The sequence below is a fragment of the Esox lucius genome, chromosome 10 (genome assembly GCF_011004845.1).
Source record: "Esox lucius isolate fEsoLuc1 chromosome 10, fEsoLuc1.pri, whole genome shotgun sequence".
Taxonomy (NCBI): domain Eukaryota; kingdom Metazoa; phylum Chordata; class Actinopteri; order Esociformes; family Esocidae; genus Esox; species Esox lucius.
Window position 1 is genome coordinate 11827645 of NC_047578.1, and position 27224 is coordinate 11854868.

General features: G+C 42.3%; 2 protein-coding genes across 3 annotated transcripts; both read left to right on the top strand.

The window, feature by feature from the left end:
• Positions 1-1563: 1563 nt before the first annotated feature.
• On the top strand, positions 1564-12812 carry nfe2l3 (nuclear factor, erythroid 2-like 3). Its single transcript, XM_010893050.5, has 5 exons — positions 1564-2530; positions 8507-8617; positions 9136-9249; positions 9443-9929; positions 10070-12812. The coding sequence occupies exons 1-5, from the start codon at positions 1970-1972 to the stop codon at positions 10846-10848; spliced, it is 2052 nt and encodes a 683-aa protein (XP_010891352.2). The 5' UTR covers positions 1564-1969; the 3' UTR covers positions 10849-12812.
• A 1658-nt stretch (positions 12813-14470) lies between these two features.
• cbx3a (chromobox homolog 3a (HP1 gamma homolog, Drosophila)) lies at positions 14471-19528 on the top strand. 2 transcript variants are annotated; one of them, XM_010893049.4, is made up of 5 exons: positions 14471-14580; positions 18022-18170; positions 18355-18523; positions 18807-18901; positions 19082-19528. In XM_010893049.4, exons 2-5 carry the CDS (start codon positions 18028-18030, stop codon positions 19206-19208), a joined length of 534 nt encoding a protein of 177 aa, XP_010891351.1. In that variant the 5' UTR covers positions 14471-14580; positions 18022-18027; the 3' UTR covers positions 19209-19528. The 2 variants fall into 2 exon arrangements, with proteins under 2 accessions (XP_010891351.1, XP_010891350.2); XM_010893048.4 differs by having other exon boundaries at positions 14472-14580; positions 17992-18170.
• Positions 19529-27224: the final 7696 nt, after the last annotated feature.

Below are 27224 nucleotides of genomic sequence, written 5' to 3' on the forward strand. Positions count from 1 at the left end.
TCTAGCCATCACAATTTAGCCCTTGTCAAAGTTGCTTAGATCCGTATGCTTGCCCATATATCCTGCTTCTAACAAATCAACTTTGAGGACAGAATGTTCACTTGTTGCCTAATATATCCCACCCATTGACAGATGACATGATAACAACATTATCAGTGTCATTCATTTCACTTGTCAGTGGTCATAATGTTATGGCTGATAGGTGTATTTGAACTATTCTATAGCTAGCACTACTGGAGTATATTCATGCCACTAAATAATTTTTTTAGTTGCCAATAATTTCTTCAGTAGAATCAAACAGATTATATGTAAATAACCACACAAAGGAATCTCCCACATTTGGGGCCACAGGGTAGCCTAGCACTCAAGAATGGTTACTGGTTCTAATCCATGCCTATGTAGTGATAAACCCTATCAATCTATCCCTGAGCATGAGTTTTTAGTTGACTCATTGGAATGCGGTCAAAGATGTGACTGAAATAGGAACCAACTTCAGTGATTCATGTTAACAGTGATATCTGAGGCCTCTCTTGCGCCACTGATTTCACACATAGTCATGGTTTAATGTCTAATATGGGATTGAGACAGATGTTAATTTCAAAATTACAAAGAAAAATGTTTATTAACTATAGAAACACTGGCATGTTCACCTGAGCCTTAATGTAAAAATCTACAACAGTTCAGCTCTCACAGAAGCACTTTCATGACAAGACTCCCTGCATTCACTATACAAGATGGTTACTTTCGGGTGTACCATTAGAATGTGACGGTCGATCTTTTCAACATCACAATTGTTATTTATTTCTCAACATGCAAGTGAACTCTTGCACCAAAAAAGGTGTAAAAAGGTTACAGTATCTTCTTCGGATACATTTCTTACATTTCAAACACCATTCCTAAATGTGAACATATGTCAAATACGATGTGAGTCAATGTTAGGGGTTGAAAATAAAAACAGTGAATTGGTGACGGGTCATTCACAAATGAACAGCTCTTTTTGGTGAACAATGCAAACCGAATTGAATTGGAAAAAGGAGTCGTTCATTTGACTCCTTTTATCCTTAATATTAAAATTCAAACAACCATTATTTGAAATGGTGAAAAAGTAGTAACTTACAATTGTATATCTGCACACCAAAATCAATAAATACTGGTCAGACTCTGTATTTCACATGTATTTTATTCAAAGTAAAGTAAGTGAAAAAAGGCAATCTTATCATTTAGACAAGTAAGATGGAAGAGGAAAGATAACCTGTTTGACCGTTCATTTCACATAACATAATTCCAGCTTACTTTTTAACATATAAAAATGTTCATGGTTATTTTAAGCAGTTTAAACTATAAGCCGGTCTGGCGACATATGAGCCTACTCTTTCAGTTGAGCTGAACCAGAAGAGTCGGTTCACCAAAAAGACTCGGAATTCCCATCAGTACAGTGAATGGAACGATATGCTGCGTCCATTCACCACCAATGGGATGCTACGATTGGCTCACTAGATAAAATAATGTGTTTTCAGCCAATCGGAACCTGTAGTGAAGGAAGCTTTAGACCTAGTTTTGCGTGAATAATGCAAATTCCATCAAGTCTCCTCCTCGCAGCGTATAGGGAGCTCAGAAAACCTATACGGTATATTTACTTTATGTGGTAATTCTCTTGTAAACCCGGCATAAACAAGATATTCCCGTTGTATCCATGATTAAGTTGTTCACTCTATGTAATTATGGTACAGTTATTTGATTGATGGCATGTTTCTGTCAGGAAGTTCTTAGTCAGAAGCCGGTAGTGCAGTAATGTTAGCTAACATTAGCTATTAGCTGTTTTCACCGGGGACGGGCGGACCTCTTTGTCTGACAGGGCAGAGAAGGGGAACGCGTGCTCTTTTGTTTGGCATTTTCTTTGTTAAGTGGGACAAACGGAACTCTGGAACCAACGTTTCTCAATTCACGTCCTTCCATAAGTGTTTAAAAGATGCAAAACGTGAAGAAATACTTTACAGAAGGGCTGATACAGTTTACGATCTTACTCAGTTTGATCGGAGTTCGCGTGGATGTCGACAGCTACTTAAACGGCTACTACTCACCGCTTGAAATTAACGACGGCCCTAGCTCAGCCTACATCCAGACACCGTTTCACAGTTTACGGGACACTTGGGACGGGTACAGCGTGCACCCCAAATGTCCTGAGTTGGACTACTTCTTTGCCAGCCGTCGGCTCCTGGATGAGGTGAGGGCACTTGGGTCGCCTGCACGGTTTCCTACGCAGTTGAGCGCGTGGCTCGTGCACCAGGTACCTGACGGCTCAGAGTTCGGAGAGCCACCCAACAGCACGAGCAACAGTAATGTTAGCGCTGTGCTGTCGTCAGAGAGTACAGGGGAAGAGGCCAACGATACTGAACTTCTCGTCTGCGACGACAGTTCTACCGGGGGCCCTAGGTTGCGAGGTCGGCACGAGGAGTACCAGACTGTAGTCCAGTTAAGCAGTGAATCGGGGCCTTATCTCAGCAATGGGGCCTGCGAGATACCCAAAGAGGTGAGTATTGTAGCTAACCAGCTTCATTAGCTAGCTGACTTACTTTTTATCTGTTTTCAACTTAAGCTGCTGGCGCCAGTAGTCCTATGGAATGTTTAATAGCTACAGTAGCTAACGCTGGGCCATTAGCCAGATATTCTACAAGTATAGCTGACAGTGGGAATGACAAGTGTATTAGGCCCATGACATTATAATACTAGGTCGCTGGCTATGTTATGTTCGCTGGCTGTTTGTTAGGTAGTTGGTTGGCTCGTACAATAACTGATCTCTTAAACTTCTAATTATGAAACAAACTGATTAAGTTCCATAGCAGTTGTACACGCATGCTGCGCTTGATTCTGCATTTACTTTCACTTTCAATCTGGGATTAAGCTGGTTGACAACATTTGAATTGATTAGTAGTTCTTACCGAAGTAATTTATCGGTTTACTAGGTTGGATTACAGGTGTTTGGCCTCCAACATTCCACCACAACCATGGCATGTATGGGTTATAACATGGGCTCTTTCCCCCTACTCAAATAATTGGTTCAATGTTTTGGTTGTGATGGACAGTTAAAGTTGTCACGCTTACCAAACAAGTCACCAGTTCACCTGTAATCAGATCAGGAACTGTTGCCTAACCTGTTGTATCCTTGGCAACATGTCTCTCAAAAAGCCCTGTTATAATTAGTCACTGGCTTCAGTGTTTTATCATGTGAAAACAATTATTAACATTGTTTTGGAAAAGTGTCACTTAAGTACACAATACAGCATTTTTTTAAAACTGCATGAGGTTTATCATTTAGATGCCAAAAATCAAACATGGTACAATTATTGTCAGTGATACAAACACATTGCATTACAACCCTGACCCAATCAGAACTGTTACCTACCATATTGATCAGGTTTCTGGGTCCTTCTTGGTGCTTTCTTCAGAGGTTTTGGCTGATGGTCCCCAATGTGACATATTAAAAATTCATGGTTATGGCTATCATTGTCTTAAACCAAGGCAGTAATGGATCTCCAAGGCATACAGTTTGTCTTTGTGAAATAGCAGCTGCTCTATAGATGGATGTGATTCTGTTGCTGAATCTGTAACCTTACTCCTTACCTCTTAACTGCTCATTGGGTACTGCAGCTGCCCTCTGCTCCAGCCACTACATCCTAAGTTTTAGTTGTGAGTATGGCCACTGCCAGGAATTGATTTTAACACATAACTCTGTTTATTCAGTGGGAGCTGTATCTTGTTGGCCAATGGTGTCGATGCATCATAATCCAAAAAATTATTTTTGTTCTCACATATTGAAAGTAACAATTGGTGTAACTTTGAACAGACTGTTGAAGGCCAATTATAGAAGAGCAGCACTCCCCTAGACCAGAATTCAACCTGTTCTCATTCGGTTCACATTCTAAATGGCTCAGAGTTGAAGCAGACAATTCACTGGCATCTTGTATGGACTAATAGTACATAGTTGACCAGGAAAAGTAGATCCTTGTGCCACTTCCTTCCTTGTCTTTGCTGACTTGCTGAAACGCAGCAGTACCTAGGCAAGTGTACTCTAGGTGGATTTGGATTGATTCATTTAATCCAATTTACAGCACGCTTTATTTGTCATGTCCAGAGGTTTATTCATGCTTCTTACCATTAGCCTTATTTTTCAGATTTTTTTTTTTCAGAAGATCACTCATTAGGAAATTCCACAATCTTACAGCAATGACAGTTGGATTTAAGCGACTATGTGGTGCTGAAACATCCACTGTAAGGAAAAATATACAAGTCCAGACAAAGGTAGTCAGACAGAACACTGGGATTTATTTAAATATTAGTAATCCCCTTTGGCCTCTAGTATGAGGCAAACGTATATGCAAATGCTTTACCCTCTCATCATGTTTTAACCCCAGAAGTAAGCACAACCAAACTCTGGTTACATGGCTAAATCAGGGGTTAGAATGTTTTGCCGTCTCCACTACCCATATGCCTCTCCATTAACTGCCACCTTAACGTGGTGGAGGGGTTTGAGTACCCGAGTGACCCTAAGAGCTATGTTGTCTCCCAAGGCAAACAGGTCCTGGACGACGTGTCAGACTAAGAGCGGTTCAAAAACCCTTTAATGATGGAAAACATTTTGAGGACCGTGACGTCGCCCGGTATGGCGCAGCCAGGGGGGTCGTTTCCCTGCGCCTACGGGTCGGGGATAGGTCTCTCACTGTTGTTTGTGCCTACGGGCCGAACGGCAGTGCAGAGTACCCGACCTTCTTGGAGTCTCTGGGAGGGGTGCTGGAAAGTGCTCCAACTGGGGACTCCATCATTCTACTGGGGGACTTCAACGCCCAAGTGGGCAACGACAGTGACACCTGGAGGGCCGTGATTGGGAGGAACGGCCCCCCTGATCTGAACCGGAGCGGTGTTCAGTTATTGGACTTCTGTGCTAGTCACAGTTTGTCCATAACGAACACCATGTTCAAGCATAAGGGTGTCCATCAGTGCACGTGGCACCAGGACAACCTAGGCCGTAGGTGGATGATCGAATTTGTTGTCGTTTCATTGGAGGTGGGCAGCTGTTGACCTCAACTGGGGATGTCGTCGGGCGGTGGAAGGAGTACTTCAAGGATCTCCCCAATCCCACCGTCACGTCTTCCATTGAGGAAGCAGAGGCTGAGGGCTCAGAGGTGGACTCGTCCATCACCCGGGCTGAAGTCACTGAGGTAGTCAAGAAACTCCTCGTTGGCAAGGCACCGGGGGTGGATGAGATCCGCCCTGAGTACCTCAAGTCTCTGGATGTTGTGGGGCTGTCTTGGTTGACACGCCTCTGCAGCATCGCGTGGTGGTCGGGGACAGTGCCTCTGGGATGGCAGACCGGGGTGGTGGTCCCTCTTTAAGAAGGGGGACTGGAGGGTGTGTTCCAACTACAGGGGGATCACACTTCTCAGCCTCCCCAGGAAAGTCTATGCCAGGGTACTGGAGAGGAGAATATGGCCGATAGTAGAACCTCGGATTCAGGGGGAACAGTGTGGTTTTCGTTTTCACATTGCCGGCAGTAAGTCAGACTTGTTTCCAGTGCGTGTTGGACTCCGGCAGGGCTGCTCTTTGTCGCCGGTTCTGTTCGTAAATTTTATGGACAGAATTTTTAGGCGCAGCCAGGGGCCGGAGGGTGTCAGGTTTGGGGACCACACGATTTCGTCTCTCCTCTTTGCGGATGATGTTGTTGTGTTGGCACCTTCAAACCAGGACCTTCAGCATGCACTGGGACGGTTTGCAGCCGAGTGTGAAGCGGTTGGGATGAAAATCAGTACCTCCAAATCCGAGGGCGTGGTCCTCAGTCGGAAAAGGGTGGCTTGCCCACTTCAGGTTGGTGGAGAGTTCCTGCCTCAAGTGGAGGAGTTTAAGTATCTAGGGGTCTTGTTCACGAGCGGGGGAAGGATGGAACGGAAGATTGACAGACGGATCGGTGCAGCTTCTGCAGTAATGCGGTCGATGTATCGGTCTGTCGTGGTGAAGAAAGAGCTGAGCCGCAAGGCGAAGCTCTCAATTTACCGGTCAATCTACATCCCTAATCTCACCTATGGTCATGAGCTTTGGGTCATGACCGAAAGGACAAGGTCCCGGATACAGGCGGCCAAAATGAGCTTTCTCCGCAGGGTGGCTGGGCAATCCCTTAGGGTGAGAAGCTTGGTCACCCGGGAGGAGCTCAGAGTAGAGCCGCTGCTCCTCCACATCGAGAGGGGTCAGCTGAGGTGGCTTGGGCATCTGTTTCGGATGCCTCCTGGACGCCTTCCAGAGAAGATCCCGGGGAAGACCTAGGACACGCTGGAGGGACTATGTCTCCTGGCTGGCCTGGGAACGCCTTGGTGTCCCCCCGGAAGAGTTAGAGGAAGTGTTTAGGGAGAGGGAAGTCTGGGCATCTCTGCTTAGACTGCTGCCCCCGCGACCCGGCCCCGGATAAGCGGAAGAAGATGGATGGACTGCCCGAATGGTGAAACGTCATTGTGGGACAACAGCCCACAGGCACTACATTGAAGAGGATCATTCTGAGCTAGCGGCTCCTTGTAGCATGGGAGGGTCCAGGCTAGACATCTTTCACCATTTAACGTAAAGCCATTGGGGAGTATCTGGTGGAATCTCTATATTATAGGATACAAATATGTGCGTGCACACCCCTTTTTCACGCACATTTCCTGGACTAAAACATCTTGTTGCTACAGACAGACTCACACACTGGCAGGTAGACAGATTAAACTCAAGTTGCTGAATCAACCTTGTGAACAGTCACAAATTCATTTGATAACAGAGCAGGCCAGGAACAGTTATAGCTTTAGCTATTTATGTCACAACTGAGTTGAGATGCTGTGTAAAATGCAAACAGAAAAAGAATGCAGGGATGTGCAAATCATTTATCCCTATATTTAATTCAAAATAGTACAAAGACAACATATCAAATGTTGAAACTGAGAAATGTTATTGTTTTTGGAAAAACATACGCCCATTTTGAATTTGATGCTAGCAACCCGTTTAAAAAAAAAAAGGACAGGGTTGTGTTTACCACTGTGTTGCATCACTTCTTTCTCTAACAATACTCTGTAAGCATTTGGGAACTGAGATCAATTGCTGTAGTTTTGAAAGTTAAATGTTTTCCCATTCAATAATCATCATAAATCAAATTTATTTATAAAATCCTTTACTTCAGCAGTTGTCACCAAGTGCTTTTACAAAACACCCATACTGAAACCCCAAGGAGCAAGCAACAACAGTGTTGATGCACAGTGGCTTGGAAAAACTCCCTATAAGGAGCCACAACTAAGGAAGAAACCTAGAGAGGAACCAGGCTCAGAGGGGTGACCAGTCCTCTTCTGGTTGTGCCGGGTGAACATTTTAAGAATACAAATTGTTGCAAATAATAAATGCATGTGGTGTCTAGAGTCTATTAAACAATCTAGGTCAGAAGCTCATGACCACATGGACAGGGACAATCTGGGAGGGAGAAATGGTCAGCGGAATGGCAGCTGGAATCATCGGGTATCATCTTGATCTGCAACACAACCAGGAGGACTTTGGACAGGGAAGGCTATGAGTCTTTCAACCCTGGTACTCCTGAGGTGGGGTCCAAGACCTCATGTTCTCTTAATTTTGGAATTATTAGGATACAAGAAACATTTTGAGATTGCATTCCTTACATTAACCAAGGTCTACAACGGAGAAAGAGAACTGACCCTACTCCCCCGGCACAATAATCTAGCTGCAAAAAATCTTTGGGCATAAAATCTTGCTTGATACAGGATTTCAGATGCTCAACAATTCAGGGTCGCCTTTGTTGTATTTTTCATTTCATAAAGTGCCAATTGTTTTCAGTGGCTGACAGGTCTGGACTGCAGGTAGGCCAGTTTAGCACCAGGACTCATACTACGGAGCTGGGCTGTTGTAATACATGCAGAATGTGGTTTGACATTGTCTTCCTGAAATTAGCAAGGTCTTCCCTGAAACAGACATTGTCTGGATGGCAGCGTATATTGCTCTAAAACCTGTACATATTTTTCAACATTAATTTCACAGATGTGCAAGTCACCCATGCCATGTGCACTAATGCACCCCCACACCATCACGGATGCTGGCTTTTGCACTGTGCGCTGATTATCCAGATGATCCCTCTCCTCTAGTCTGGAAGACGGGGACCATCTTTACATCTGAAAGACTCATCCTCTCTGTGATGCTCTCTTTACACCCAATCCTTTTACTGACCTGTTGCCAACTTTTTTGGGAAACAGGGTTGTAGCTGAAACCAAATGCACAAATCATTCTCCCACTTAACCTTTAATTGGCTCTGCAAGTTGATTACATTTTAATGACTACTATCGCTAACATCTCTCACTGCCCCTTTGTCTTCTGGCCCACACTCATCTTCTGTCACCTTATGTTCTCTGGACTCATTATTCCCTGTCTACTTTGCCTTCTCTCTCTACCTTACATCCTCAATTCATTCTGATTGTCCATTCTTTACCAGGACGTTGAGGCACTGAAGTGTCAAATCAACGAGGACAGTGATAATAGTGGCGACAGGGAGGAAGCAGTTTCCTTAAACCAGTTGGTTCTCAGTTCTGCACTAGAACATGAGGTACGCAAACACTGTCAGAATGTTTTAGAATCTAGGCCAAAAAAATATTGTTTGTTTAGTATGCAGTTGTGTATCATTGTGGAAATTGATGGAGTTGTTCTTTATATTCCATATTTTTATTCAATATTGTATAATGACAACGTGAATGCATATATTTACACACTTTTGTTCTATAACTATGCTTGAATTAGCCAGTGCCAAAAATGTGTGCCAATTGATTGAAAGTATTATTTATTTATTTTTTAAGTTAATATCTGGTATACCTAAGTATTCAGACCCTTTTCACTTTGCAGTGAATGATCACAGCATTAGGTTTTGTTAGGTATGTTTCCAGTTTTTCACACCTGGATCTGGGCAGGTCCTGTCAATAAATTAACACAAATTCGTACTTGTTTTCAGTTTCTCATTACAGGGTATTGTGTTTAGAGTAATGGTAAAATAATGTAATTATTTTTGAAAATGGTTCAAATCACAGATTTTACATAGTGAAGGGTTGTTGACACTGTTGTCGATTCCAGGGTTTGTTCAGTAGTGGTGCTCCTCTTTCTGGCCCAGAGGACCCTCCTCTACCTACCATCGACATCGACCCGCACTGGAGCCACTTCCTGTCTCTACCTGTCTCAGAATTTGATGTAAGCAGTTACCCATGTTGGTGATGTCATGGGAATATTTGGCAATAGAGGAGTTTATTAATCTTGATTCGGTGATATTGTTCTATACCCCAAGGGCTAGTGGGTTAGTGTTCTGCTCTTTATATCTCAGGCCTGTGTGCTATGTGCGTCCTTGTGTCTATGACACACGTGTGTGTGTTTGTTTGTCCTCAAGGATTTAGACCCACTGGTTCCTCAGCAACTCTCTGACCTTGATGCTGACATCTCCAGTGCCATCAGCCAGGATGTAAGTCTCCGTGACGCCATGGTGACAGGTTCTATCTACGACATGATTCCACAGAGGAGTGGAGTGCGGACCCTGGTCGCCCGGCAACCACGTGGACCCCTTTTCCGACTAGAGTCCACAAACTCCTCCCTTTCTGACTCGTCGCCAGGGACGACTACCGAGCTGGCCACAGTACCTTTTGCCACGACAGTTAATGGAACACTTAATGGAACGTCATCCCATGGTGCTCTGGGAGGCTGTCTTGATGAGGCAGTGTTTGATCAGATCAACCTGCTAGGGCTGGAGGGCTGTCTGGACAACATCGACGGCCAGCTGCTGGCGGGTCTACAGGGCATCGACCCTCGGGTCCTGGAAGACCTGGACTCTGACTCTGGCCTTTCTCTGGAGAGCAGCTCTCGAGGCCCAGTCTCCCCAGGTGAGTTGTAAGACCCCTTGCACTAATGATTCTCAATTGCTGTGTAGAGAGAACACGATCCTCCCCCATTCTTATTTTTGCCCTCTTCCGAATAACGAAGTAGCTAGCATACTATAAATATTATACACTTGACTCCCCAGGTGTTTCTGAAGTGTCATCATCGTCTTCCAGTTCGTTCTGTGAGGACGAGGGCGGGGCTACAGGCTACAGCAGTGAGGCAGACTCCCTCCCCTCCAAGGGCATCGCTGACTACGACACATGGTCGCCCGTGGACCTCAGCGAGAGCGTGTGGCACGACCACAGCTATTCCTCCCCAGCCTTGTCCCACATGTCAACCACCACATTCCCCCGCAAAGCCATCAAACAGGAGCCTCTCAGCGACGAAGACGACGACCAGGAAGAGTACGGCGACCGAGAGCTTAGCCGTGATGAACTCCGCGCCCGGGCATTGCACGTCCCGTTTTCGGCGACAGAGATCGTTAGCATGCCTGTTGAGGTGTTCCTGGAGCTGCTGGAGGGCCATGACCTATCCCCAGCCCAGGTCACCCTCCTGAGGGACATCCGGAGGCGTGGGAAGAACAAGCTGGCGGCACAGAACTGCCGCAAGCGCAAGCTGGATGCCATCACGGGGCTCCAGGAGGAAGTGGAAAGGCTGCAGGCCCAGCGGGACAGGCTGCTCAGGGAGAGACAGCACACAGCCAAGGCTCTGGGCGCGGCAGGCCAGCGCATGGAGCAGCTCTCCAGGGATGTCCTCTCCAGACTGAGGGATGACTCAGGACGACCCCTGAACCCAGGCAGGTACAGCCTGCAGTGCGGGGCCAATGGGAGGGTTGTGGTGCAGCAGATCAGGCGGCCTGTTGTTGCCACGACGACAGCTGTAGGTAAAACAGACAAGAGGAAGAAGGAGAAGAAGCCTTGATGCAGCACAGGCTGCTGGGACTTGATGATTTTAGGTGTCAGTATCCTGGAAGTTAGGCTCCATATCCTGGTTATGTTTCTGGATCTTCCTACTTGTCTGGACTCTCTGTCCTTGAGAGCCTAAAAGGGCATAAATGTGTGTATGTGTAAATGCACACCTCAAATGTAAATACAAATATTACAGAAATCAGTATGTGTGTATGATGGAGATTTTTGGGGAATAAGAAACATAGCTAAAACACTGGACTGTAATGTTTTTTTGCTCCTTATATAAGTAAAAGTTGTATTATCATTAAAGCATTCACAAATACAATACAATACAATACAATACAATGTCCTGGAGATGTCAGGCTACAGTATTTTGTGAAAGCCCAAAAAATTGTAGGTTAGCTTAAAGGAAATTGAACTCTAATTCTATAGCTAAACTATTTCAAATCTACATATCGGGTGACTTGTGTGACGTGTCATCTGAAAGGCCTTAATTTAATAAATAAAAAAAAATGTTTAGTTGTGTATCAGTGATACGCATATGTACATATTTCTTTTTGTGTGATCCTTTTTTAGATTAATTTTATAAAATATATTGTTTTTTTTCAAGCACTGTATCCTTTCCTGTCTTTTTTGTTTTGTGTTTTTAACAAGGCTTTGATTTAAGTTGTTTACATTCTACCTCTAATGACAACGGATTTATATGGACAATGTGGATGGATTTCGGGACATACCATTTCTATTAAATGGCTACGGGGTGGTTTGGGAACACCAGGGGCACTCAAGCACAGAAGAGGCATTGAGTGTTTCCATCTGAAATGACCGTATGAATTGGACCATTTATTTTAGTTTGATGGGTGTGAAATTTCCCTAAAAATGAAATAGATTTTTTGCTACTTGAGGTATGTTTGATTAAATAGAAGTTTTGAAATGTTTGGGTTGCAGCTGTGAGTGAACACGGTATTCTGTCAATTCTTTAATGTTGTACGTGTATGTTGTTAACATGCATATCTGCCCTCATTGGTTAGAATATGCCAGCCTACATCCACATGCCATCTGCCTTTGTTACGGTCTTCTCCCACGTATAAAGCGATCAGTCCAGCATCTTCAGTATATACATCAATGGTTCTCAAACTGTTCCGGGGACCCCAGACATCCCACAATTTAGTTGTAGCCCTGAGTTGGCATGCATGATTACCTAAGTGTGGCCTTGATTATGAGTAGACAAGTTGAATTAGGTGTGCTCATTCTGAAAAAGTTCAAATATGTGGAATGGCTGGGGGACAAAGACAATAGATTTCAGAACCATAGATGTAAATAATCTTTGACTCGCTGCCTCTTCACAATAGGTCAATGGTGCCTCACTCCCCTAAACTTATTGAAATTATACATTCTCCCACTTTTGTATTCAGAAGAATAGTATGTGTTTTGTTGCTATGTATAATCGTACAGACAGATTGAAGAAAATATGTATTGGGAGGTAACTGTACCCTTTCTGTTTCTCTCAGATGTGAATGGAGGGCTATAGACTAACTAATTCAAGCAAGTGAAATAGCCTATGCCATTGTATTACATAAATTCTGTTTCCCAGAAATCAGTTCTGCCTTTCCCAAAACCAATTGCATTATCAGAAACACTGAACTGTATTTCTATAGACTTTTTTCTTTTTAGGCACTTTTTGTTTGGTTTGTTTCTTTGCCTGTGAATTTCTGATTGCTGTGTGTGTTAGTATAAATGAGAGACTGAATGATCTAACAAATCCTTAATTTAAATTTTTTTTACCATAAAATGTATACCTTTTTCTTTTTAAATTACTTTTAGCTTTTCAAATGGTTTTGTTGTTTAGCTGGGAATGGTTGTGTTAAAGCTGCATTGGGAAGGATGTTGAACTGAGTGATTCCTAAATCTCCTAAGTCCACTGATGATGCTCTTGTTGACATGGTTCTTTCCTAAGAAAAATTAAAAATACAAAACTGGGTTGTCTTTGTCTATGTGCTAGCACTTAAATGTGGAATTCTTTCTTACTGCATGTTTATACTCTCCAGAATTTGTGTTGGATTCAGTTGAGCCTTTTGCATCACCAGGTCCAGACTAAATCACCGATGTGAAGAAGTTCTGAGTCTGTTGAACAATTGGTTTTTAATTGTAGTAATCTAGCAGATGCTGTTTTCCAGATCAACTTGAAGAATTTGTTATTTTTATGTTTGACACGTCCTCAAATTGAAAATTGTCTATGAGGCCAGAGAAACTGTTATCCATGGTACAAACTAATTCTGGGTACAAACCAAATTATTTTGTGATATTTCTAAATGCCTGGAGAACATTCAAATGTATTAAAGGTTAAAGTTAGCTGAAGTTTATATGCTTCAGTTTTTTTGAACAGCCATGTTTCTTAGTCCATAGACTTCTTCAAGGTTGAGGATCCATATAACATGGTAAAATGAACAGAAGAATCACGAAACCTTGGTATAATCTACAAGGGAAGCTTTGCATTAATATCATTTGGTGGGGCTGCACCTTGTGGAAAAATATTGTAACTTGAATTTATCTTTTGACCTTTGATTAAGATTTTCAGAGGTGTTGTAACCCTGGACCAGGTTTGCCCTAACTATTCCCACATTGCTTTTAAGTCACATCTTTTAAGGCTAAACCTATTTAATTTTCTAAAATTACACAGCTGGGTTTCCATTAAAGGGTCAGTACAGTCAGTGCAACAACCACTACAGTCAGAAATGTGATTTTCCTCATTTGCTACTGTACTGATTGTCACTGAAACATCAATGTACAATTTCCTTTTAAGATGTACATTATACAGCTGTGAGATTCTCTACATTGTTGGATTACTCACATTATGCAAATGTGCATAAAGTTGAAGTCTGCAATCACTGTGCACACATGAACTAGACTAGTGGCAAAAGAACAAGCCTTATTAACATACATTTTGATGAACATTTGGCAGTTCCTGCACTTACTTGAGCCCAAGTCAAGTACTGGTCTAGAGTAGATCCTTCCCTATCTCACAATTTCCAATGTGTTGTAGCCCATCTACTACTGTATGGCTGTAGCCAAGCAACAGAGGGCAGGTTACTGATTACACATGATACAACCAAAAATGGCTGACATGCCAAAAGATAATATAAACCTAAAATGAGAATTCAAAGAATGGAAAGCTCTATAGCAGGTATTTTTAACTGATCACGTTATGTAACCTGCATCATCTAGCATCTCTGTTTACGTAACGAACCTCTCATTTTACTCAGTGAAACGTTATGGAACGAACCGCCAACTATAAAAAATGATATCTAGATAAAACCTACATATTAGTATTGATTAAAAAAACGCATGTATTCATAACAATTACGTCAAAGTGCATTCACAATGCTTTTGTATGTGCGTGTATTGGCCTAGCGGCACCCGTAGAGAGTGGACAGAACGAAGCCGTGTCGTAGTGACGACTAGTTTCTGTTGTCACAAACTGATATTCTATTGCCACAAAGTAAAACATTGTATATTACATTTTAATATTATTTTGCGGGTAACAGGAGGACAACATTTTATTTTGGAAAAAATTATTTTGGAAAACATTGAAAAAAGGGGCGGGGTTTATGAGCTGGTGACGACCAAGAATCAAGAGATTTTTTGGCGCGCGCGCAGCGATATTCTCTGCATCACACGCGGAGTTGAGAACGAAGACGCTTGTTCCTTTTCAGTCGTCCATTCTACAGCTTTTTACTTGATATAGAAGGTGAGTCTCCCGAGGTGTGGAGTTGAACAATTTAGCAAATAATCTTCTGTAAACTGGTAACATATGTTCTGCGTATTTATGTTGTTTTTATTTTTGGCTTACCACACGACCATGCTAACCACCACCGGTAACCAGCTTGCCACATCTCGTTTAGCTAACGTTCGCTACCAAAGCTAGCTGGCTAGTAACGCTGACAAGTAAATCCATTGTGTTCGCTACTTAATAAACGTTAGCCACTGTATGGAACTTCGTTTAGTAGTTTACTAATTACTTGCCATTTTAGCCAAGTACGTTCTGATTATCACTGCCCAATCAGTTAACTTGCTAGGTATGTTCAGTTTGCAGCATTTGCCCACTACAATCATTCTATACGACCGGCCTTTGTTGGCGTTGTTCTAAGACTTCTGATAAGAATCGAACGTTTGCTCACAAAATTATCTCCCCCCTAACGTTAGCACAAACAACTAAATTACGTTTGCTTTAGGTCGCTTCCGTCTGTAGTTTATACTAATTATAAAATAATGCAATATGTTAAACATCTTTGTTAACCGTATTTACGTAGCTAGCTTGGATTACAGTAAGCTACCTCGTAGCATAGGCCTGGTAAAATGGCTAACGTTAGAGGGATGAGCCGGTTTAGAGGGGCCAAACAGTTTCTATAACCAACCCATACCGCATTGTGTTGAAATGGATCGATAAAGTGCAAGTGTTAACGTAATCGAATAATTCGTGTGGTCTTTGCATAACTAGAAAACACTTAGTTGAACTTACATTGCGGGTGAAGCTAGAGGAATTATTATCCTTAAGGTACGAGGCGCACGACCTGCATAGTTCTGGCGCCTCCCATCAATAAAGCATTCCGTGACCCAGAAAGAGGGACCGAAACGTTTCACACATTTTGTAGATTGTAGCATTTAGGAATGTTAACAGTCATTTGATGCTGGCAATTGTTTGAGTAATTTAAACTATCATCATGAGGCAGCATCTTTTGGTTCCTTAAACACCATAAGGTATTTATTTAATGGCTTTCAGCTGTTGATAACCTATGGCCCATGGGGGCAAAATCAGTCTGCGTGCAAGATTTATTATTGGGGAACTCCTTCCTTTACAATTTCTTTGGTATCTTATGGAGGTTGTGCGCCTTGTCTAAGAAATCCATGTATCTGCATAAGAAAATGGGTATCAAGTCTCAAGCAATTAAAAGGCAAGTGTTTTCATAAAAGAACGATGACTTGATGGTAGTTATAAAATAAATAGAAAATGTATCTGCAAAGTGTTTTTTAAAGCGCATATAGCTACTGCTACATCTCCATACATGTGCTTCTCAGTTTGAAAGGTTTGTTTTGATTAACAATAAGCAAGAAAACACTGTTCTCAAATTAGTTTGCCGTCTTGTTTCCTTAAGATCTAAAATAGTCATTTCTATTCAGCTAGGCATTTTACCATGCAATTTTCTGACCATAATAGGGAATGGTTAAATATGGTGTAAAGTCTTTTACTGGGCAAGTTTAAAAATCAAAACAAAAAAAGTTAATACAAGGTCTACACTAGATCACTTCATTTTGCTGGGCCGAAGTTGACTGAGGTGTAGTTTGCTTAACTTTATATTATGGCGAAATAAAGAATTGGCCAAATTTGATATGGCATGATCAATTGTCGACAAAACATTCTGTTAGACTCTAAAACTCCACTGGAAAACTGTTTCAGTGGTGCTAAAATTACACGAAAATGCTAAACTAAAACCTAGCTTCTTGAAAATCTGTGCAGGGATTGTGGATGGAATTAAGACAAACCTGAAGTTCAACAAAGTGAAAGTCTTAATTTTATAAAAAAAATTCTAATACTATTAATTACCCATGCATTTTGTTTATGCAGTGCCATGGATCTAGAAGAAGTTCTTATTGCTCAGTGTTTGTGTGGAAATTCACCCATCGCAACAGAAATGATACCGTTGTGAAAATGTTGATCTACTAAATCTACATTAATTGCAGAGTTTTACATTTATGACAGTGTTGCGGTGTGTGCTGAGGCTCATCCCACACAGAAATGCCCGTGAACTCCAGGTACAGGAGCGCAATGCCAGAAAACAAGAGCTCGCGCCAGCAGGTCTACCTGCATAGTAGTGATGTGCTGGTTAATTTATATCATAACTCTCTGGATTAAGGATCATAGAATATTGTTTGAATAAAGGGTGTGTGGGCTGAATTACTGTTGGGCGTAACTCTTTTTAATAATCAAAGAACTAGAGAAATATGCCATTGTGTATATATCTCATAAGCGACTGTTAAGCTGCCAGCCTGTCTGTGTCGCACACAGTGTATAGTACTTGAATAACGCTTGTGTGGGTGACAAATGAATGCGAGCTGAACCGATTGAATGTCGCCTCATAAATAGTTCAGGAGAATGGAGAACAGGTCTTTCATGTGACAAAATGTCACTAAAAGACTGCACACATACAAATGAATCATTTTGTAAATACATTTTGGGATGGTGTATAAGGATTCCATAAGTGTTTGCTTAAAGCAAAATCTACCAGCCTTTCATTTGTACCAACAAGTGAATCTGGTTGTGGGGAAGTAAATGGATGGCTTGCTTGACAAAATCCTGATCTATGATTTTTAACATCTGTTAAAATGCTACGGGTGCTTAAATGCATTCTGCTTAATCGTTGCTGCAACATATTTCACCTGATCAATTGGGGACTGTTGGTTAATGAGTTCCTGAGCAATGAAGAGAATCATTTTAAGAATGAAGAGAAATGCAAATGCACATTTTGCTTTGGCTAGCATGCAGTCTTTTAAAGATAACTTTGCTGAACAGCTAGTTCTCACCTTAACAATCCATAGACTTTTGGATGTGGTACAGCAAAACTGTCCATGTGTTTCAGAGGGGGTATATGTTGCTCCAACCATTTGGTTTTAGTTTGTGACAACCTTTTCTGGTAAAACACGAATTGTGTATCTCCAGCTGTGAATTACAGCTAGTCTGTGAGTTCCACTGACCTTTTCCAAAAAGTTTTGTTCATCTTCAGACTTTTATACATCTTAACTGGGACAATTAACATAGCCTATATTAGTAATGATGCTGATTTTTTTTATTTTTTTTTCAGCATTGTTTTGTTGGTCCCTGGTCCAATACGATTACCCTCATCTTAACCATTTTGATCAAACCGTTTCATTGAATTTTGTTATTGAGGTATAGTTATAAAACCGAAACTACCGGAAACACTAAGATTGGTATCAGCAATGTTCACTTTAAATCATGGGCATAGTGCAAATGTTAGGTGTTTCTAAAACATCTCTTTAAAAACGGCGTTAATGATACTGTATTGCTACTTTTGAAAGATGGTCTATGTAAGCATTGTGTCAAGTGGTCTCATGTTATTAAAACCAAAATTCGTCTCTTTAAAAGATGAAAACCTCCTCCCCTAATTTTTTGCAGCCTAACATGGGTAAAAAACAGAATGGCAAAGGAAAGAAGGAGGTTTTGGAAGCAGATCCACCAGAGGAGTATGTTGTGGAGAAGGTGATGGACCAGCGCATTGTCAACGGGAAGGTGGAATTCTTCCTCAAGTGGAAAGGTTTTACAGAGTGAGTGCCGTTTGCAGCCGATGATGGCTTGTTGTTGCCCTGAAGGTGTTTTCTTGGTATTGGGTTGTGATTTGTGTGTTGAGTGAGCTAGTTCTAATAAAGGAGTGATTTTTAATGCAGCGTTTCTGATGTGTTTTATGCTAATTTTATATATTTTTGGCACATACAAATCCTTTTCATTCAGAGCGGATAACACTTGGGAGCCTGAGGAGAACCTGGATTGTCCAGAGTTGATCTCTGCTTTCCTGGAAGCCCAGAAGAGCGTAGTGGAGAAACCAGACTCTAATAAAAGGAAGTCTTCAACAGATGAGCCAGAGACAGAGGAAAATAAAGCCAAGAAGAAAAAGGATGTGGTGAGTCTTTTTTCTTTTCTTGCGTTAGTTATTCAAATGTGTTTTAGGATGTCTTGGTTTGCCAAATGTGTTGTGTGGAAGCTGTTTTTACTCAGATTTTGAACATTTTAATGTCAATGCAGGTCTTGTTGTTTCTCACAATTTCCACAATTGACCTCATTTTCATGTTATGCCAGGAGGGCTGGCTATAGTTTCATTCCTCCAAAGTACCCTGTGAGTTCCCAACGGACACCAGTTTGAGAATCTGTTTTTAATAGTTTTTTCTATTCCCTGTATGTGTCAGAGTGACAAGCCACGGGGCTTTGCCAGGAACCTGGCTCCAGAGAGGATCATTGGTGCAACAGACAGCAGCGGAGAACTTATGTTCTTGATGAAGTGGTGAGTCTAAAATTGCCAGGCCATACCTTTTATTCTCTAGTGTTTCAGCACAAAAGACAATTCTTTGATGTATCTTTACTCGTAACGTTCCCCTTGTAAAATTATGTCCCTGGCCTAGTTTTGAGATTATCCTGAATAAGTGATTTGGTAACTGACAAACCCTGTCCCTCTGCTCTACAGGAAAGACTCGGACGAGGCAGACCTTGTCCCAGCCCGCGAGGCAAACACCCGATGCCCCCAGGTAGTCATCTCCTTCTACGAGGAGAGACTCACCTGGCACTCCTGTCCTGAGGATGAGGCACAATAGCACCACCTTCCTTGTCCAACTGATATCCCTGTACCCCCTCCTCGACCTCCAACCCGTCCCTATCCTGCCTCTCAGGACTTTTTTTCCATGTCTCCTCTTGCCCGCATACTATTTTTTTTTTTTTTTTAACATTTACAGTATGTTTAGCCATAGTGTTAGTGCAGAGCATTCAGGAGGAACCCTGTGCTTTTGTACATATTTTAGTGATAGGATGATGTTATTTACTGGGAAAGGGACAGAGGAAGATTAGGAAAGTCACTTTGTAAATATTTTTTTCTAAAAGCTGTTCAGTAAAGGTTTATATGTTTCATTTTACCTCCCTTCTGCCTGGCCTGAGATTTGTTGCATGGCACAAAACATTTTCTAACTGTAATGGACCCTGACCTCAATACTCCAGGTACTGGTAACCAGTCTGCAACGCTGCCAGATTTTTTTTGGCCCGTTGATCCTGACCCATGGAAGGAAGCAGTGGAGCTTTTACCAGTAGGTGACAGCAGTCAGTCATTATCTCTAGGGAAGCTGACATTGATACTGGTGACCAGGTGTTTACTGTTGAATGGTGTTCCCATGAAAATAAACGTCTGAATTTGAAAATGGTAGAAGACCTGAAATGATAAACTGTTGACATGTGGATAGAACTTTGGTCAACTGAAATTCACAAGCCTTTAAAGGCAATTGTGCCAACTCAAGTTTTAAAACACAATGTATGTAAGCAGGTTATGAATACCTAAAATATAATCACATGGTTTTTTTGGTACGCCCTAGAAACCAACTGATGGTTGACTAGGTTAACTGGCCGACTAGAAGATCCTATTTTGTATTCCTCTGGAATTTTTTAAATTATGAAGTGTCAAAATGCTGTTGGCTGACTGAGGGTGTAGACATGCAAATGGGGATTATGGATTAAGATTCTGTGAAGAGGTACAATTTGCTCACAGTCTAGTAGTGACTGCTATTGCATTCAAAACACATGCAGCATAAAACTCAGTCCTTAGCCTCCAGCTACAATGACTGCAGAGTTTTCTGCCAGGTTACTTTTGTATACCCTAAAAGAAACAGATTGCAAATCATTGATGCATTTCTTAACCAATAATAATCTCATTTACTGTTTAGGAGTAGCCCCCGGTAGTGAAGGCCTTTTGCGGCTTCATTGCCATTCTTCTAGCAGCAAGATATTATGCTAGCAGCTCTAACTCTGATTTTCCTTTTTCAAAATAAAAGCCAGCATTGAAATAAAAGGCAACATATTTACCAATCTAGTCTGTTTTATGTTTAATGTCTGTTCCAATGTTATTCTTGTCTTTTTTTACAAACTAGATTGTGAATTATGGCTTTTATTTTGATAAAGAATCTTGAGTGCTGCCAGCATAATATCCTGCTGCTAAAATAATGCTAATGAAGTAGCCCCAAGCAAAACAATTCATACTTTCTGCTAAATAGATTATTGTACATATACAGTCCAGCCTAAAACTGACTCTTGAAAATGGTTTCTGAAGGGCATTGCAATGAAAATATGCATTTTTCTGAGATGGCCACCTACTGGAATAATGTCAACGGTTACCTGAAATGGAACACCTGGCCTTTACCTGCTTTACATTCCTGAACTTGACTGTACCCCAGGCTTTAAATGTCTGACAAAGTGACCCTGAGGCAGGTTCCAGAGATGTTACACACCATGCAGAGCCTTATGAGTAACGATGTAGACTTTGTCCATTCTGTGATTTAGTCTTTGCCTCTCAGTCTTAGAACTATGTATACTTAAATATGAACGTCATGAGTCTGGTCGCTACAATGTTAATCTGCCATGTGTAGCGGGTTCACTAAATGGTATAACTGCTTTGTGCTGTTGTATACTCTGTTCTGCATATTATAATGCATTTGATTAATTGGGCACTGCAATGCACAGACTTCATTTACAACCCTGTTTCCAAAAAAGTTGGAATGTTGCATAAAATGTAAATAAATACGGAAAGCAATGGTGTGAAAATCATTTAAACCCTATATTCGAAAGGAAATAGTTCAAAGACAACATATCAAATGTTCAAACTGGGACATTTAATGTTTCTTAAAAAATATATGCCCACTTTGAATTTGATGCCGGCAACATGTTCCAAAAAAAGTCAGGATAGGCAACAAAAGACTGGAAAATGTGCGTAATGCATTAAAAAAAAAAAAACATCTCAACTACACTGCTCAAAAAAAGGGAACACTTAAAACAGCTATTTGGTCTTGATGAACGAAATATATTAAAGTTCGAAATCTTTACATTGTGTCATTTAAGAACCAAATGACATAACTGTCAATGGAAACAAATCAACTCATTGAGGGCTGGATTTAAACTAACAGTAAACCATTGAAATCACCGGCGGCTCCAACTTGTGAATTTCATCACGGTGACTCATAATTTGTAGTGTGTATGGCCCCCACGTGCCTGTATGCACTCCCGACAATGTCTGGGCATGCTCCTGATGAGACAGCGATGGTGTCCTGGGGGATCTCCTCCCACACCTGGATTAGGGCATTAGTGAGTTTCTGGACAGTTTGTGGTGCTACTTGGCAGCGTCAGATGCACCGATACATAACGTCCCAGAGGTTCTCAATTGGATTAATGTTAGGGCCAGTCAATGGCATCAATGCCTTCGTCATCCAGGAACTGCCTACATACTCTGGTCATATGAGGCCGGGCATTGTCATGCACCAGGAGGAACCCATGGCCAGCATAAGGTCTGACAATGGGTCTGAGGATTTCATCCTGGTACCTAACAGCAATCAGGGTACCGTTGGCAAGCACATATGGATGTGCCGTCCTGGAGGAGCTGGATTGCCCATGCAAACTGAATGGGCTGCTGGTACTGCCTCATGCTACCAGTAGTGACTAGCAAAACGCAAAACTAGAGCGGAATCGTCTGTGGCGACTACCTGCAAAACCATTACCTTTTTGGGGGTTGTCTTGCTGCTGTCACTTTCATTTGCTCCAAAGCAGGTGACATTGATTCACAATCACTTATGCTTCCTAACTGGACAGATTGATATCCCTGAAGTTTAATTGACTTGGTGTTATACTGTGAAGAGTACACTGAAGTGTAAGAAAAACTGGTACACCAGTCTAATACTTGGTAGGCCTCCCGCAGGAATGAAGAACTGCAGAAATACGATGGGTCATGGACTCCACGAGCTTGCGGAAGTATTCTGTAGGCAATGAACACCATACTTCCTGCAGAGCGGGACACAATTCGGTTGTAGGATTTCTGTGTTCCACAGCGCATTGCATGGCATTCCAGATGTGTTCGATAATGTTGAAATCCGGTGACTTAGGTGGGAATGGCAAGACCACAAACTCGGATGAGTGTTCCTCTAACCATAATTTGGCGTGTCTAGACTTGTCCTGTTGGTAGAGGCCAAACCCATCAGAATGAATGCAGGACATGAACGGGTGTAGCTCGTCAGAAAGGCGGCACACAGCGTTCACCTGTCAGAGACGTATGTAGACGTACCAGGGGTCCCATTGAATGCCAGCTAAACCAACCCCATGCCATTACGGAGCCACCACCAGCCTGTACAATGCCCTGTTGACATGCGGGATCCATGGCTTCATGGGGTTTTCTCCACACACGGATCCGTCCATCTGCCCGAAACAGTTGGAAACGCGACTCGTCAGACCAGGCTACTCGTTTCCAGTCATCAAGTGTCCAGTGGCGGTGTTCACGAGCCCAGGCGAGGTTTGTAGCTGTGTGTCGAGTATCCATCAGGGGGTTCTCGAGTTGGACGTTGGCTCCTAAAGCCCATATCCCAGGGGGGAACGTTGCACAGACCTCACACTGATGTTTGTTGGGGGCCCAGCACTGAATGCAGATGTTATTTGAGGCAGTGTTGCACATCAATCGCGTGAAACGATTTTCGTCAGGCCGACGCTGGTCACGTTCTCCCACTGTCTTCTTCAGGCCACACTGCTGTCGTAAGTAAGAAGTTTCACCTGAATTCTTGTATAGCTTTTTAATGGCAAACCTATGGACACTGATGTTGATGTGTTTTTTTTTACACGAATACACTTGGTAGTTTGAGTGAAGGAGGCCTTGTGGCAAAACAAACCAATTCTGGATTTAACTCCAGCCTAAACGTAGTGATGTATTGAATGAGACTGAACAGTCGAGCCATACACTAAGGCGTTTATAGGTTTTGACAAATTCCAGCTCAAACCTGTTCAAGCCCTTTAACTTAGTTTGTAATGAAAGATTTAACAGGCAAGATGATGGGGACAGAAATAATATAGGAAGACGACCTCTGGGAAAATGGGTCTATATAATTGAGCCTAGGGTTAGGGTGGGTGTGGGCTCTGAGGGACAACTTAACCCAGGGTTAGGGTGGGTGTGGGCTCTGAGGGACAACTTAACCCAGGGTTAGGGTGGGTGTGGGCTCTGAAGGACAACTTTACCCTGGGTTAGGGTGGGTGTGGGCTCTGAGGGACAACTTTACCCTGGGTTAGGGTGGGTGTGGGCTCTGAGGGACAACTTAACCCAGGGTTAGGGTGGGTGTGGGCTCTGAGGGACAACTTAACCCAGGGTTAGGGTGGGTGTGGGCTCTGAGGGACAACTTAACCCAGGGTTAGGGTGGGTGTGGGCTCTGAGGGACAACTTAACCCAGGGTTAGGGTGGGTGTGGGCTCTGAGGGACAACTTAACCCAGGGTTAGGGTGGGTGTGGGCTCTGAGGGACAACTTAACCCAGGGTTAGGGTGGGTGTGGGCTCTGAAGGACAACTTTACCCTGGGTTAGGGTGGGTGTGGGCTCTGAGGGACAACTTAACCCAGGGTTAGGGTGGGTGTGGGCTCTGAGGGACAACTTAACCCAGGGTTAGGGTGGGTGTGGGCTCTGAGGGACAACTTAACCCAGGGTTAGGGTGGGTGTGGGCTCTGAGGGACAACTTTACCCAGGGTGGGGGCAGCCAGACAGTAGAGCAGATCAATATGCATGACAAGCATTAAACTCTCAACAACTCTAGATTCCTCAGTAGATACTACATTCTCATATTTGAGTGCTGTGGGTAACAGAGATTATGGATTTCTAGTTGCCTGGGTGCACTAATTCATTGATTCCTTAAAGAGTTGCATATAGATGGCTTTTGGGGGCTAAAGCTATGCACCAGTGTTTAGGATGGATTTGCTCAGACTATTCAAAGCTAATCCAGGGGCGTCAATTGATTATGGCAGTTGACAATCCTTACTGAAATGCAGAAAACAATTTAGCAATATATGCTGTCTGGCTATAGGACAGATCTTTTGGAAATCTACCATCCAGTAGGCTTTTCTCTCTAACCACAGTTGTGACTAACCTGACTTAGCTTATCCATTCAGCTCATTAGAGTCAGGTGTGCAAAATTAGGGTTGGAGAGAACGTGCAGGATGACAGCTCTCCAGGAACAGGATTGAGCAGCTTTGCCATAGGACAACGTTAATTAGCTGAGTGTTTACTGTAAGGAATATGAAGTGTCTGTGTGAAGCGTGCACGTCTTTCTCTCAAAACAGTGCAGAATGCCGAAAGGGCTGGGACGCTACGTGGGATAGTGACTTATCCCGATGCCAACCTAGTGTGTAACAGCTAAATTCCTGGGTGTGTTTGATTGAAGCCACAGCAGCCAATGACGTGGTTGCCAAGCTGTTACTTGACCCTACAGAGACATAAGTTATCCAGTCCTGTATCTTACAAGAAACCTGTACTTCACTGGAAATATTATATATATAATGTTTGAAACCTGTGTCTGTAGTCTACCTGTGTTTTATATACTGTATACTGGAAGATAGCCTCTGGACTGACCTTCGCATGGGTCTTCATTGAGTGATTCCCAGAAAGATACCAGAGATTACAATTCACTTACAACCCAGTTTCCATTTAAGTTGGGACACTGTATAGAATGCAAATAAATACAGAATGCAATGATGTGCAAATCATTTATCCCTATTTTAAATGAAAATAGTACAAAGACAACATATCAAATGTTGAAACTGAGAAGTGTTATTGTTTTTGGAAAAAGACATTCCCATTTTTTATTTGATGCCAGCAGCACTTTTAATAAAAGTTATTCAAATGATTTGCATATCCTTGCATTCTGTTTTAATTTACACAGCATCCCAACTTTTTTGGAAATGGTAGTAAATTTACAACCATATAGTTTCAAACCTAAAGTGAAAACATACAACCTTTCTCAAAACGTACATACTGACCCCTGCAGTTACACAACAACATGCACTTACACAGCATTAAAGGAACATTTCATGGGGAAATGTACATGTTAGGACAAGCTTTCACAGCACACAAATTGTTGATCACATTGTGAACAGATTGTGTTGAAGTCTCAGATCACTGTACTTAGGCATAATTGATCTGCCCTTTCACCTAATCACTGACGACAGTCAGTGTTTCTTTTTTCCATTGGATAGGATTAAATGCATAGGACTAGAATGAAATAAACAGATAAGTGGTTGACTGGAATGTGAACTTCTTTAATATTTACCCAATTTCAATTACTTTAATCTTGGATGATTTAAAAACTGTCCATGGACATTAAGATCATTTTATTGAGAGTGAAGAGCAAATAATTGAATCTTCCCTTGTGGCAAATGTGTACGATGTGCTTACAAGCAGAGCTTACCTCGAGGGGGTGTCACCACCATGGTGTTGTACGTGTTCCCTGGTTGTGTAAGTGGACCGAAATGACAGAGGTTAAGAACAATTTATTAATAAACAACATAGTCTTGTTTGAGATACGCAAACAATTGATAGTTTTTTGTGAACTTGTTGGGAATTAAACCCACTATCTTGGCACACCTTAACCCACACTTTTAACAGTTTAAGACAGGTAAATATATTGCATAGTACCTACTATTTACATGAAACATATTGACCTCTCTCATGTAGAGCTTTAGGTAAATCAACCAGGGAAAGTCAAGCATGTATAAGGAGAGCCGTTGTGTCTGCTATATATAGTGGGGAGAACAAGTATTTGATACACTGCTGATTTTGCAGGTTTTCCCACTTACAAAGCATGTAGAAGTCTATAATTTTTATCATAGGTACTCTTCAACTGTAAGTGACGGAATCTAAAACAAACATCCAGAAAATCACATTGTATGGTTTTTAAGTAATTAATTTGCATTTTATTGCATGACAAGTATTTGATTCATCAGAAAAGCACTTAATATTTGGTACAGAAACCTTTGTTTGCAATTACAGAGATCATACATTTCCTGTAGTTCTTGACCAGGTTTGCTCACACTGCAGCAGGGATTTTGGCCCACTCCTCCATACAGACCTTCTCCAGATCCTTCAGGTTTTGGGGCTGTCGCTGGGCAATACGGACTTTCAGCTCCCTCCAAAGATGTTCTATTGGGTTCAGGTCTGGAGACTGGCTAGGTCACTCCAGGACCTTGAGATGCTTCTTACGGAGCCACTCCTTAGTTGCCCTGGTTGTGTGTTTCAGATCATTGACATGCTGGAAGACCCAGTCACCACCCATCTTCAATGCTATTACTGAGGGAAGGAGGTTGTTGGCCAAGATCTTGCGATACATGGCCCCATCCATCCTCCCCTCAATACGGTGCAGTCGTCCTGTCCCATTTGCAGAATATTTTTTCCACCTCCATGCTTCACGGTTGGGATGGTGTTCTTGGGGTTGTACTCATCCTTCTTCTTCCTCCAAACATGGCGAGTGGAGTTTAGACCAAAAAGCTCTATTTTTGTCTCATCAGACCACATGACTTTCTCCCATTCCTCATCTGCATCATCCAGATGGTCATTGGCAAACTTCAGACAGGCCTGGCCATGCGCTGGCTTGAGCAGGGGGACCTTGCAACAAGTGTCGTTTATACAGGTAACGAGTTCAAACAGGTGCAGTTAATACAGGTAATAAGTGGAGAACAGGGGGGCTTCTTAAAGAAAAACTAACAGGTCTGTGAGAGCCGGAATTCTTAATGGTTGTAGGTGATCAAATACTTATGACATGCAATAAATGCTAAATAATTATTT

Excerpts from the sequence above, each read along its gene's own strand:
- nfe2l3 (XM_010893050.5), top strand. The coding sequence starts at position 1,970 with ATGCAAAACGTGAAGAAATACTTTACAGAAGGGCTGATACAGTTTACG. Across the intron at positions 2,531-8,506 it reads CCTGCGAGATACCCAAAGAG|GACGTTGAGGCACTGAAGTG; the intron begins GTGAGTATTGTA and ends ATTCTTTACCAG. Across the intron at positions 8,618-9,135 it reads GTTCTGCACTAGAACATGAG|GGTTTGTTCAGTAGTGGTGC; the intron begins GTACGCAAACAC and ends TGTCGATTCCAG.
- cbx3a (XM_010893048.4), top strand. The coding sequence starts at position 17,992 with ATGAAAACCTCCTCCCCTAATTTTTTGCAGCCTAACATGGGTAAAAAA. Across the intron at positions 18,524-18,806 it reads CCAAGAAGAAAAAGGATGTG|AGTGACAAGCCACGGGGCTT; the intron begins GTGAGTCTTTTT and ends TGTATGTGTCAG. Across the intron at positions 18,902-19,081 it reads CTTATGTTCTTGATGAAGTG|GAAAGACTCGGACGAGGCAG; the intron begins GTGAGTCTAAAA and ends TCTGCTCTACAG.